Source organism: Lutjanus erythropterus, chromosome 13 (genome assembly GCF_056507025.1).
Source record: "Lutjanus erythropterus isolate fLutEry1 chromosome 13, fLutEry1.hap2, whole genome shotgun sequence".
Lineage (NCBI taxonomy): Eukaryota > Metazoa > Chordata > Actinopteri > Lutjaniformes > Lutjanidae > Lutjanus > Lutjanus erythropterus.
This window is the reverse complement of record NC_139329.1, coordinates 12,750,168-12,764,415: the sequence shown is the minus strand read 5'-3', so window position 1 is coordinate 12,764,415 and position 14,248 is coordinate 12,750,168. Positions and strand designations below refer to the sequence as shown.

At 40.4% G+C, this 14,248-nt stretch overlaps 1 protein-coding gene across 2 annotated transcripts in view; it reads right to left on the bottom strand.

Moving 5' to 3' along the window:
• abtb3b (ankyrin repeat and BTB domain containing 3b) overlaps positions 1-14,248 on the bottom strand; it is an 89,216-nt gene that overhangs the window by 31,241 nt on the left and 43,727 nt on the right. For both annotated transcript variants that reach the window (XM_084734598.1, XM_084734599.1), the window contains exon 2: positions 2,277-2,438. In XM_084734598.1, coding sequence (XP_084590724.1) covers positions 2,277-2,438 — 162 coding nt within the window. The remainder of the gene's footprint in view (positions 1-2,276; positions 2,439-14,248) is intronic.

Genomic DNA, 14,248 nt, shown 5'->3' with positions numbered 1-14,248 from the left:
ACACATGCACATTCTGCTATAGAGAAAAAAAATGCCCCTCCATGTTTGAATTTCTTCAATCCAATCTCAGACGTCTTGGGCAGGACTAAGCTCAGAATGTAGTGATGGTGCTGCTGCAAAGTAGAGTAGAAGGGGAACTTGTTTTGGTGGAATATTTGCACGTTGGGAAGCGAGCTCTATCATTAAATGACTACCTCACTGTAAAAGTAAAGCTAACAGCTGTTAGCTTGTTTGCATTTGTACCATTACTGTCCCTTGCGCTAATTTGCAATTTTAGTGTGTAGGTTGCAAATAGCTTGAAGCAAGCGACCAATGGCAGAACTTATATCCGCAGTGTGCATCCGGTGAGTCAGACTAATCCTCTGGGAACCAGAAACATCTGTACAAAATGTTTCCAAATCCATCTAGTAGATCTTCAGAAATTTTACTGGATAAGTGAAAACTTTGACCTTTTTGGTAGCCCTGAGGGAAAGGTTAGAGCACAGACCAGGCACAGAGTATGTGACAATGCTGACTTGTTGTTGGTATTAGAGGAAAATTTAGGGGAATACCAAAGACACTGGGATTCATTTTCTGAATAATGAATGTCTGCACAAAATTTCAAGGCAATCTGTTCAGTAGTTTAAGAGGAATATTTATAGTCTGGACCAAAGTCGTGGACTGACAGGCTGACAGATGGGGTTGGGCGATGTCTAACAAATTGGCATATGACAATATCCAGAGTGAAACATCACGATGGATGATGACATCGTTATTGTTGTGGGGGGTGGGGTTGACTGTCTCATGGCAGAAAAGCCGACTTGCTCACCAGCTATAGCCACAGCAGCCTCCAACCGTTGCTCTGACAGCAATCGCAAACTGTCTCACTCTGACAGAGACAGACATCACAATTTATTTATTTTATTATTAGTAACGTTTTATTGCCCTGATTCAGTGGCTTTCCCTCTCCTCATTCAGTCACTACCTTGCAAGACCACAACTGTGCTCTCTCTCTGAGAGAGAGAGAATAAGCTGCCTGTAGAAAAGAAACACTGAGTGTCTTTGGTTTGCCTAACTGGTCATTTTCAATGAGACAATTATACAGGGGACATGCAGACATAACATTAGTACAATGACCAGCTTTTCCTTTATATTTTCTCTCCAATATGCAGAACTTTGCCAACAGCTCCTGCTTCACTGCAACTCAGAGGGGAAACACTGCCTCAAATACATCAGGCTTTTAAATCATGATGTTGCGATGGTGGAGGGCTCAGTGGTCTGTGGCTGTCAGTCATCGTCCATCGACCCAACCCTACTGATGACGTAGTGGCATTGTCATCCGTGGAGCCATGCCACTAATACGCTGCTAAAACACCAAAAATAAATTCAGATGGTTTAAACACAAGCGCTTTGAAGGATTTTCAGTCCAAGAGCAAAATTCTGGGGGAAACACCAAGTCTTGGTATTACACAGCGCATTCTTTTGGCATGAAAATGGTCAAATTTGAAACTCCTGAATATCAGCCAAAAATAACAGGTGTTTCAGCTAAAAGCAGCAAGTAGCTTGCAACCATATCCCAAAAATCCACACAGACTTTTTAATGTATTTCTCAAGAGTAGAATCCCAAAGCATCATGTCTCACAATCACATGGTTGCAAAATATGGGGACACTAAAACACTATGCCCAAATGTAACTTCTGAACATCACGTTTTAGACCTCTATTTGTACACGTCATTGTCATGCTGAAACACGAAAGGGTCTTTTCCTAAAAACTGTTCCCACAAATAGTTTTTTTTTTTCATCAGCAATTTGGCAGCACTAAGTTAAACCATGTCGCACTGATTTGCATTTACATTACCACTAATAATGTGCCAAGCTGCCGAGTCACATCCAAGATCGACCATCTATGGAATAGGGCCAAAGCTCGCCCGGCCTGCCCTCATTACTTTCGTAGCTTCTAACTGAATCTATGTGATTTGACGTTTAGTTTCTGTCCTGCATTGCTGTTTCTACTTTCAGATATTTGCTTTATATTTGCTTTCAGCTGTATAGGAGTCATTAAGTTACTGTTGATGAAGACCCAACATTTCCTGATTTTGCTGCTTCATAATAAAAGCTTTTACACAACAAAATAACAGGAGACTTTTAAAACCGAGTCAAGTCAAGCCAGCACAGGTTAATTACCTTGCTCAAGGGCACACTGGCAAGTGAGGGAGGTACCAATGATGGTCCTTCACTTGTCCACCCAGATATTTCCCGCCACACCCACACAAAAATGCACACACATACAACTCACTGAGTTCGGAGATGCTGCCCACTCTTGTAGCCAGTAAACACTGTTCAACAGAGCGCAGCTCAGACTGACTATAAGCGTTTCCCTCTCCGCTCTTCCCCGCTCGCTGCTGCTGCTGCTGCTGGTCTCTGTGAAGAGTCAGACCCTCAGGTAGACTGAGCACACCTGAAAGAGAAACAGAGAGAGATAACATCAATGCCACGGTAGAGCACAAGACTACAGTGGTAAAAAAAGACCATCTGAATAGTCACAGGTCAAAAGAGGAATACAAAACATGGTATCTCCTCTTAAATGGCAGTAAAATCTCATTATTTTCCTTTAAATGTCATATTAATGTGTAATCATTTGCAGAGTGAGTATCTGAATGAGAAAATAATGGAGGCCATACAAGGTAGCAATTATGCTTCCTAGTTGCACCTGTCAGAGACGTCTCCCAAAGGTAATAATGTGTAATATTTCAGATGTGTTTTCATTATTCGCACCTTTGTGTGTTAGTTAGTCTTCCCCACTCTGAGGGTGACGAGGCAGACTGCTCTCCATTTCGCTATGCTGACAGTTTCTTTTTCCTCTGCAGCTTCGTGCTGCACCCTTTTTACTGTTTGCAGGGTGTCAACTTATGAAATGGCTGAAAGCAGTAACTCTCTACTTAGCCCTTTAATCACTGTAGAAAAAAAAGTAGCTTTGGCTTTAATGGCTCCTTTCTCATAATATGCTGCTAATTTAATGCACATGCTGCCTGCGGTGGAGGAGACATTCTTCATTCATCTTGTAAGAGCAGACAGTTGCTTTTAGGGCGATGCATTTAACTTTTCCCCATTGAGACAGCAGTTAAAACATGCAAGGGACCATACAAAAATTACCGGGGGCAGTTTGGTTTAGAGGGTTTGATTAAACTATTTTGAAGAGTTAGTTCAAATGTAATATAATATTGTATATGTCATATAGTGACAGTGATAGCATTTTGGTTCAAAAAGAAAAATTGGTGAGAATAGGCTGTAAATAATGATACATTCTTCTGTTTATGTTTGCCACAGTTTCGACAATAGTTGATTAACTTCTGTTGTGTGATGTACTGGCTATGTTAAATTATTATTTGATTAATATTTTAAAGAGAGAACTCTTAATATGCTGTTAGAATCATGATGGACAGTAAACAAAAATATCAACATCAGTGCAGTAGAACCAGAAATACTGTCTTGTTTTATTCCATGCATTCTTATTCCTTGTCAAAACCTGCCACTTATATTGCCCACAATGCAGCTCAACCATCAACATTGTTGAACATCGTATATTAAATAGTGGATTGAGGTTGCCAGCCTGAAAAGTTAAGCCAATGTGGAAGTGTCTTTAACATGCATTCTTTCTAATGGCCAGCTGGGGGCGACTCCACTGATTGCAAAAAGATAGTATCTACTCTGAAGACAAAATGACCCTTCTTCTTACTTGATTTATGAGCTCAGTGAACAGTTTCATAATGAGTCATTAGTTTCAAGTCTTCCTCTATGTAGCATGATGTTAATTTGTATGGACCCATGTAATTTTGGCTTCATTTAGAGTAAAATAAGTGATCAGTGGGACTCCAGTGTCATTGACAAGTCAGTCTCAGAGAGTCCATCCTGAGCCACACACAAAACTAAGATACTTACTACACTGTCTATTTCTTGCTTAAAATGTTTTCAGAAACATAACTTAGTGCACTGTTTAGTTGTAATATGAGAGGCAGGTTGACATTATTTCCTACTGAACCGAGGAGCCGAAAAAAAAAAGCACTTCCCAAGTTGCAGTACATGTACAACCAATTCCACACTCTTGCTAGTACTGTGTATGCTCTGGTTGCAAAAACCAAGATGGCAACCCCCATAATGCCAAACTCAACTCATGGCTTCAAACATCCATGCTTGGTTCTTTAGGGGATTTAAGCTAGTAGCAAATGTAGCCTCCAAACTGTTAGGCTCAAGTAAGGAGAGGGCAACAGAGGTCATTTCTGATCCACCCCCCCCAGGTTTTTTTTTTAAATTTCCAAACTTGTTGTCTTCAGTGCCAGACACTGACTCAAGTGACATCACTTGAGGCAGTTTTTCAGATTTCGTGTAGCTCCCTCTGAAGCCACAAAAGGTTGTGAGCATCTTTTTTCACATTATGCAGTAGTGCTCCCCTAGACTGTTATGGAGGATTAAACTGGTGTACTTTAGACTGACCCTTACTTTTTTGCTCCAATGACAACTTAGCAACCTCCGTAAACTTTCCAATTTCCTGTTTCGTATACTTAAATATCCTTTGTGCTAGGCATATCTATGTTGCAAAGCATACAGTCACATCTCAAGTTAATGTTAGCACTTCTACACACTAATCTACATAAATTGTTAGCTGGCTAGCTTGCTAGTGTTTTTCTAATCTATTAGCTAACTTAAGGTGTGACTATATGTCACTTTCATAGGAAAGGGGAAAGTTACCAAGCTTGCTTTTACTGGAAACTATCATTAGAGCTCATAGCAAAAGGGGGCAGGATGGGTCAATTGTACCAATTCAATAGCATTATATTACTTTGAGATATTGTAGGCAGGGTGTTGCATTTTTCTCTTAGTCAAGGGAAAAAATGTGGTTACTTATTACCAACACTGTAATATTTCATGTCAGTACATAGCAACTGTACCACAGTTCTTCAAAAGTGCTGATTTTAAAAGGTCTACCTGATTATACTTTACTTTTGAGTTTGTTATTCACCATGCATTGTACAAGTACTAAAAACTGGCAAAAACATCTGGATTTCTTGATGATGAGTAGCGGTTATTTAGCTTATAACCCAACAGAGCAGCTGTATACAGACCAGCAGCTGTGGCACCATTTGATCTCATCTCCACCTTTGCTCAGGTTGGGCCAAAGACTACTACTGACAACATGCACGACTCTGGAACAAAGAGTCAGGGACATCACCATCTGCTGCACCAGTGTCAGGTGTCTGAACCAGCTGCAGTTTTTTTCAGCCAAAGCTCCAGACAAGCCAACAGGATCAATTATGAAGAAAGGAAACTTTTCTTTCTGTTTCTGCAGTAACTTGTCTGCAGGGATTACTCTGAAACACCTCCTTTATTGCTTTTCTTGCCCACAATGTGCATTCTGTGGCAAGCAGTTGTGCAAACTCCAGGAAATTCATCTTAAACCACTTAAAGCAGCAGGAGGGCTGGCCTGGCACCTTCCTCGCTCCAGCTTTCTTCTATAACAATTATAAGTAAATAGCCCACTTGGAGCGTGACTACAGGATTCATGGCCCGCCTCTTTTGATGTGTGTGGAATAAAGACCCCAGGTGTGATTCGGCTGAATATTGCACTGCAGGCGCTATAATTTTTCATAACATGCTAACGGGCTAAAAAAAAGTCTCTTTCACTTTAACCCTGGCCCCATAATGACGTGACTTGGCTTGATTTTCTGTTGTTAGATCTAATGTCTTCTCTGGAGAAAGGAACAAATAAAAAAAAAGAAGAATAAAAACACCATACTGTTACACTTGAGCTTTAACTGTCCAGCTCCTTAACCTTGGTTCAGGGGAATAACAGGACCAGCTGACAGTGAAGTGCAGGATGCTCTCAGGATGGACTGAGGCAAGGTGACTCACTGGCTCTCTGCGTCCTAATGCAAGGCACTGTCTACCCTCAGGGAGGAACTGATGGAGCTCTTACATGCCACCGACTGTAGCTGCTCCCGCTCTCTGTGCTTGCACGATGAGAACTCTTGTCACTGTCCTCCTGACTGTCACTGCACCAGAAATCTCCCTGGAAATGTAATGTTCTCAGGGCTCAAACTACTTTATAACGGCACAGTCTGTTTTACATCATTTACTGGCCATAATAATATCGATATAACAGTTGGTTATTGTTTTAGGACGTGGAGATGATGTTGGGCACCTGCAACTCTGTAAGTGGACCAGTCCTGTTTGCCATATGGCTGCTATTCAGTGTCGCTGAGCAGAGGACAGGAGAAAAGAGGAGAGGAGAGGGGGCTGAATGATGCTCCAGGCATGACACTGCCACTGGAGGAGAAGTAATGAGGATAGGAGTTCCCATTAAGATGTCACTCAATGCACCTTAGTCATCTGTGATATATTCAGAAGTGGCCCAGTGTATGGTCAAGCACATATCCCACATTCACTGCCAGAAAAAAAGGTCACATAATAAAACTCCAGCCAAAATATTACCACAAAGTCAGCATCCTCCTGACAGTCTGCCATCTTTTTTTGATGCACTTAGACTATTCAAAGAATAATTTTGGGAAACATGTTTGTGCCACTTGTGTCATTACAGTTGTTAGTTAGTTTTGCTTACCATAAAGACCAGAAACAGGAGGCAGGGTTGCCAGGTCTGCATTTTTCCTGCAGAATTAGGCTAATTTTGAAGTGCTGCTGCAGGATGAACTTTTTATTTATTTATTTATACCAAAATCTGACCTTCTGACTCCAGATCATCATGTACACACATGAGCCTGACACATGTCACACTCACACTTTTTTTTTTTATTGACAATTGGGTTTTGTCACACAAACCTGGCAACCCTGACAAGGGGAAACGAATAGCCTTTCCCTGCCTAAAGGTAACAAAATTTGTCGACCAGCATCTCTAATCTCAGAGCCTGATATCAGTCTGAATTGACAACTTGTTACACTCAGTTTGAAGGGTTGGGTTATGAGTTTCAGTGTGAATCAGTGAACTCAATGGAATGGTCTGATTCAAAGGTCTGGATTCAGGCATCCGAGTTCATGAAGCAACACATTATTCCTATGTCTTGTTTTTTAGTCACAAAAACTGAAGTGTAGTATGGGTGCATTGAGACAAATTTTCATCGACTGTCATTTGCGCAAATTTGACCACTGGACCATTTGTGCGGTCTGCATTTATTCACTCCAAGCTGTGAGCTAGCTAGCAACTGACGCACCAACTGTGCAAGTGTGTCAGTAGCGAGGAGTGTGCCTGTAGGTTTGTGTTCAGCTCAGCATCTGACTGACCTCCTGTTATTTCCCTCAATTTCACTCAAGTTAAAAAGTTTTCAGCTTGGTTAGATGCATCATTGTGTCGATTCACACTGCCCATCTAATGTTGTCTTTCACTTTTTCACACTTTGTATGCAATTGTGCCACATCTAAAATTCACTTTGTATTCTATATGAACACTCAGAACAACAAACTGAGGCTTATGGTATGTGCCAAACTATTTCTCTGTTGGGTACAGTGACTTCCTTGAGTCTTGGCACCTTGTCATTCTAATTTTACACCATAGTTTTTGCTGCTTATCTGTTTCCCCAACTGCAAATCTTTGCGCTAATCAAAGCTAAGCGGCTGATATCGGCAGATTCATATTTACAGTATAGACATGAGAGTGGTATCGATCTTTTCTTCTAACTTTCATGTGTCACAAATGAGTGTTTTAACTAAAATGTTAAACTACTGATTTAATAACTGGCAGTGAGTGGAACATGATTTACTTTGTCTAACGATGTGCACCTTCCATGCATACGTTTGTAATCACTGCAATCATGTGCAAAAATGCATTTTTAAATTGCTTTTTTTGGGACAACAGTACGTTTTTTTCTCAGCGGGTAGACTACTGCAGTTTGAATCCACTCAACTTGTCTCAGGGTTGACTAGAGCAGTGGGGCAGGAACACTGACCTCGATGTGGCTCCTACCCTGCATTTAAATCTATTTTGGAGGGACACACAGGGAAGTGCACTTCCCCAAGCACACTGCAGCTCTGCAGGAGCTCTGGCTTTGGGTTTCACAGACAGATAAGATAAGACAGCAGAATGGAGCTTTGATCTCGCGAATTATGAATGTACTGTACAAACAGGTACACTAAAGCTGTGCTTGGATGAAAATGAGATGTAATGACTGACTTGACTGTAGTGTGTGATACAGGGTGACAATCAGGGAGAGTGACAGAGTGAAAGGAATGCAAGACAAATACTGACAGCATGAAGCAAACACAGTTAAAGATATACCAAAAAAACATAAGAAAAAGACTGTTTTAGTGCACCACCTTGGTTCTAAAGGGTTAATCATGTTGTTACTGTACATGGATCACAGTAGTGCTGCCCCACTCTAGGCTCCAGCTCTGTTCTGCCAGGCCAGATGGCTACCATATGTATACCAAGCGAGTGATCATAGAGGGAGACTGGATGAGAGCTGGATGGAAAGCGGGAAACAGAGTAGTGACGTGTGTTAAGATGTGTTAGAATGCTTTTCCATCTCTAAGTGGCTGCTTTATAATCATCATCGTGTGTAGAGTTGTAGAAATAGAGGCGTGAATATTAAACTGTTTTTTTTTTTTTTTTTGAAGGGGTGTTGTTATTGCCCGGATAGACTGTAAACCTCAGGAGGCGCAGTCTCGGTTTGGGCTCTCAGGTGACCACAGTATGGTCTGAAAGTAGCCGCAGGTCTTTAATGGGTTAGTCCTGGGCCACAGGGGTATAAAGGAAGGCTGTGCAACCACAAGTCCTGTGAGAAAATTCATACACATGCAAATGTCTGTTTAAATTAGGAAACTAGCAAAGGGAAAAGGAACTGGAACCACACATGCACGCACACACATGCAAATGCAAATATCCGGTCAGTAGCTGCAAACAAATTAACAACAAATCATGTTGCATACAACATCGAAGTGTGTGCACACAAAAGCAGACACACAGAGATAATCATAAGTAATTAAAAAGTCTTAATCCCAAGGACTTCATGTCTTGTTGGAGTGGGGTGTGCTCTGCAGAGAGAACAATGTGTTCAGCTAAATACAAACTGAATATTTCCTTTTGCTGGGCAACCACATTCAGGATACAGTCTGTTGGAGATTGTCCCTAATACAGAGGACTGAAAAAGCTCCCGAGTTTGCATCATCTGTCGCTCTGCAAGAAACACACAAGCCTCCTGATGTGTTCTTACACAAGTATGAGTAAACCGCCAAGGGAAATACATTCTGTCAGTATGTTTAGGTCTATTTTTGTGCTCAGACCATCAGTAAGAATATCCCACTGTAAGCACACCGGACCTCTTCTTCTCCTGTTTCAAATAACGAGCTTTAACCAGTGGAAAAATGAATGTGATACTGTATTGATCCTTTTTTGACACCCCTGATCCAAGTAGAGGTCAGAGGTCAGGCTCAAAAACACAACACTGCCTCTTGGAGCTGATGGGGAATCACTGTCTCACATCTTGTTCAAGGACACTTCACTACGGTTCTGCTTGCAGGAGGCTTAATCAATCCAATTAATCATTTAGTCACCCTGCTGCCCTCAACTGTGTTGCTGTTTCAGTTATTATGTGTGAATGGTGAGGACAGTCTTGTATTAGATTAGATTTTCTTGATTGAAGTCACACCTCATTATTGACACTCTTTGGATCAGATGTTCATTAGACACCAGGAAATTAAGAAGCAAACATAAACATGCTCAGTCTGATTTAGTCGATCGTGTCTTTAATATGGAGCCTAGCCTCTGTTGGAGAGCTGTTCTCTTCCAGTTAAGTGCACATTTGTAAAGGTGGATGCTACCTGCCCATCATCAAACAGACACAGTCAGTGACTTGCTGGGAAACATAGCAGAACTGTTAGCAGAGAGTTGGATAGTTCCCTGAGGAGTTGGTGGAGATCAAAACAGAGCAAAAAGAGAGTGAATATTGGACTTACATTCATCAAATAAATGTTAATGTTGCTCTGTATTTGTTGGATGTGTAGATAGATAACACTTACTAATGTTGTGTTTACAGCTGCTTCAGCTGCCCTGAGGCAGCCAATAAAAATCAATTAATATAATCTTGAAGGTCAAATGTATAATTTCTTGGAGTGTAAGATAAAACATCAAGTGTCCATCCAAATTCAGCTAGAAAAAATGCAAATGAATGCATGTTTCCATCCACCACTGTTTTGTGAATGTTAATAGTGAGGCACTTTGAGATTAACAGTTGTGGTTTTAATTCTTCAGTTTAATAGCACTGCAATTGCAAAATAAGAGATGGCATAATCAAAAGAGAGAGAGCCAGTCAAACCTCAAACAGTGGGAAACTATTGAAATAGTCATTTCATGTTTTAATTTAGTTTCCTCATCGCTCCACACAGACCTGATGTTTTTGTCTGCAACAGTTTTTCTTCTCTACATTAGAACTGAATCTTCCGCCATACTTTATTTGTCAAGTCAGTTTCCATTGGACTTTGTTGCCAAGTGTAAAAGCATTTTTGCAATATTTCAACTTTTTCAAAAATCCAGCTTTTCCATTGAGTTTTTTTAATGTGAAAATTAAAAAAAAAAAAAATCTATGTTTCAAATATCTGTTGAATTTTGCAAGCTACCTCTAAAGCTACTACAAGGAGTTTGTAAGTGGTTGTGAGGTGGAAGCAGTTTCAGTTTAATACTAACACCTCTACATGATCCACATAAGCCAACGAAACTGCGATGTCTTTATAGTTGTCCCGTGTTTACATTTTCCCAGGCAGAGTCGCGCTGAATAGTACGGTAACCAGTTAAAATGAAGCATAAGGAGATTTTTGTTTAGATAATTGTATTTTTGATGTCATATTTTGTGATTACAGTGGTGGAAACACTACTGTCCACATGGGCCTCCAAAAACAACAAAATATGAAAGATCCTCGGAGTTGTTTAAACTGTGCATGAAGGGACAAAAATTTTAGGTTTAGCTATTCATAGTGTCAGTTTTTGAATTAAAATGTCTGTAAGTCACTCAGTATCTGTTTTAGCAGGTTTCAGTTCTTGTGTTTGATTACTGGCGGTGGGTCTGCTGTTTTATGTCCATTTTAATCAAAGTTGGTCCTTTAATTCTTGTGACTATTCTACTTTATAAGAACATTATAAAATCAAATGTGGCACTTTTGAGTTAGCATCAATTAACTAACGCTAAGAAAGACAATAAAGAGGTAAAAAGATGAGAGGTCAGCTGAGTAGAGACCGTGGCAGTGCAGGCAGCTTGGAAATAGTGACACAGAGGAGCTAAAAAGAAGGAGACAAACGTGAATAAGTAAGAAACACACACACACACACACACACACACACACACACAAGTTCACACTATACATGAGTCACCAACACACAATAGACACTCAAACACACACACTGATGGAGGACTTGTGACGGGTGACCGACGCACAACAAGGACAGAACTAGAATTACGCAATGTTCTCCAATCAGAGGGAAACCAGCCTTCCTGCGGGCTGTGTTATTCCATCCCGAGGTAGTGGCTCTTTCACTATTATTTCTCTCTTTTCATCTCATTTCTTCTGTCAAGGGTAATAAGTCTGTGTGTAATATACATGAGTCGAACGCTTCCCGCAGGATGCTTTCCAGACAATACTGGCAATCAGCAGCAGCAGGGAAAAATCTGAAGTCACTGAGCCGTAATCTCTGTGCTCACCCTGCACTACCTCTCTGTGAGCTTTTGGGAGAGTCTTAAAAAGCAGCGCTACGGTATTTTCTTCCTCACAATTATCTCATATAATCTGATATGGTGGAGGGAAAGGGAAAAGTGTGTGTCTGTGTGTGTGTGGTCTGTCGCATTACAGTAAAATCAAGGTTGGAGTTGCTGTGAATTATGTTGGAAAAATATGAAAAGCCACTAAACTTCTGACAAACAGATACTGCAATTCCTGCTAAATGCAACAATGTCCTGAAGTAATTGCTCATTTAGCACTGAGGGCACTGAAGTAATTAAAGGATATGACTAATGTCATAAAATGAGATTTGCTGCAAGGGGATATTTTCCTCTGGGCCATTTTAAAGGGGTGACATCATAGCGAGCGAGCTGCTTGTAAACACTGGGAGCTTTTAAGTGAAGATGCTCTTGGACATGAAAACTCAGCAACATAAATATGAAGCAAAGTGCAAAGTAGATAAGACGGTAAATCCTTGAGGCAGGAAAGGTACAGTCATAGTTACAGCCTGTGTGCAAAGTGAGCGTCTGAGTGTCTGTTGATGTGTGTATGTGTGTGTGTGTGTGTGTGTGTGTGAGAGAGATGAAGGTATTCCCAGGAAATGTGTGGCGTGTGTCTCGATTGGTGGTCAAAATAGAAACAAACCACAACTCTCATGCACTATTAATGGTGTTTATACCAACATTTTTACAGTAGCTTCTGTTTAATGAATATTTCTGCACTGCACATTTCTGTAACTCTGAATCTCTGCTGTGTAGACTCTGCGTTGGCTTTTCTCCTGATAAAACCTACTGCAGCAGCTACTTTTCCGACTGATATTGTTATTTGGGAAAATGTCAAAGAGGAAACATGCAGTGAACCAGACATTTGGAACAGGGGGAGAGGTGATGATTCAAAGTATCCTGGGCAAAACACAATGTACTGGATGTGAGGAGCAATGACAAATGATGACAGCAGGATTTGTAAGCCTCTTCAGCAAGGCTGGGAAGTAACTAAGTAGAAGTACTGTGTTACTCTATTTAAGTAGATTTTTCATCTATTTGTACTTTACTTGAGAATTTATCTGACAGCTTTTTACTTTTACTCCCTAAACTTAAACACAAATATCTGCACTTCCTACTTCTTACATTATTAAAACAGGTTCATTACATTACTTTTAAAGCATTTGGGGTGAATTATTGATCATTTTTATTTTGCATCATTGAGCGCTGCCTTCCCAACATCAAGAGCACACACATGATTCCTTGTGTATCCATTAGTGCATATAGACACAATGAGATAAAAACAACGTAAAGGACGTAACAAGACAAAAACAACACAACAAGACGAAAAACACCATAGAAGACACAACAGGATGAAAACTATGTAATAAGATGAAAAAGACATAAAAGATGTAAACAGACAACCAGACACAATGAAAAGGACATAGCAATATGTAAATGACATGACAAGAAAATGACATAAAAGACGTAACAGGATGAAAATGATCTTGCTTGAGGTAAAGATCTTGGTTGAGGTAAAAAAAAAAAATACTTTGTTACGTGTGTCACATGACAGAACTTGTCAGGCAGCATCCATAACGAAACTTACATCAATCAAAACTTTAAATAACTATGGCAACATTTTGTTTCACACAAGACTGGTACAGATTCAGATCCATGTTATACAGTCAGTCGGGTTCAGGTGGGGTCCTTTTCTAATTCTGTGCCCCCAGGTCTGTTTATGTGTAATATCTGAGTGGATCCAAGAAGACCTTCCTGTAATCAGACAGTACTGATCAAGGAGCGCACAGGTGATAGCAAATTAGCAATGCTAATGTTAGCAGCTGCGTCACTGAATACACAGTTCATATTATTGCTGAAAAGGGCAGACAATCAAAATTATCTTGCATGCTAGATGCAACAAAACTACAAAGCTGATTCTAAACAAGTCACATTTGTCATCTGTCACTGTGGCAGAAAATGGCCATGCTGTTTCACACAGCAAGAGAGGAGAGGAACATTAGAAAACCTGGATGTGTTTTACCAACTTTCATGGCGAGGAAGATGTATTAGATGCTGCCAGGCACAGGGAGAAGGCTGCTAATGTTACATTAAGTAAAAGACAAAGTTTTCTTGTGACAACAGGTAAACTACCTTTCTGATAGCAATCAACTGTGAAATCTGTGCCAGTCAGGTCTGTGTCTTGGGTCAGAGTCCAACAGTTTGTGTGTCCAGGTCCCAGCTTTTAAATAATAAATGGCCCAGTTTGGTTCTGGGTCATAAATTTCTGGGTCTTTTTGGATTTAGGCAGGGAATTTTGGACCTGCACTCTTTACTCCTGTTTAAGTCAGTTGCTACAAACTACAGTGCCCACTGTTTTATGAAATTACTGAGCCTGTTTAAAAAGCTGACACTATTTATTTGTGGGCCATTTTTTTTAAGATGTACATCTTCAGCTGCCACAAATGGACTTGAGAGCAACAGCAGGGAAGTTGGAAAGCACTGAGAGATGAACTAGCCTAACACATTGTTGGCTTTGGTCTTTCTTGGGGTTTCCTTTTTAATAAGAATAATGTAG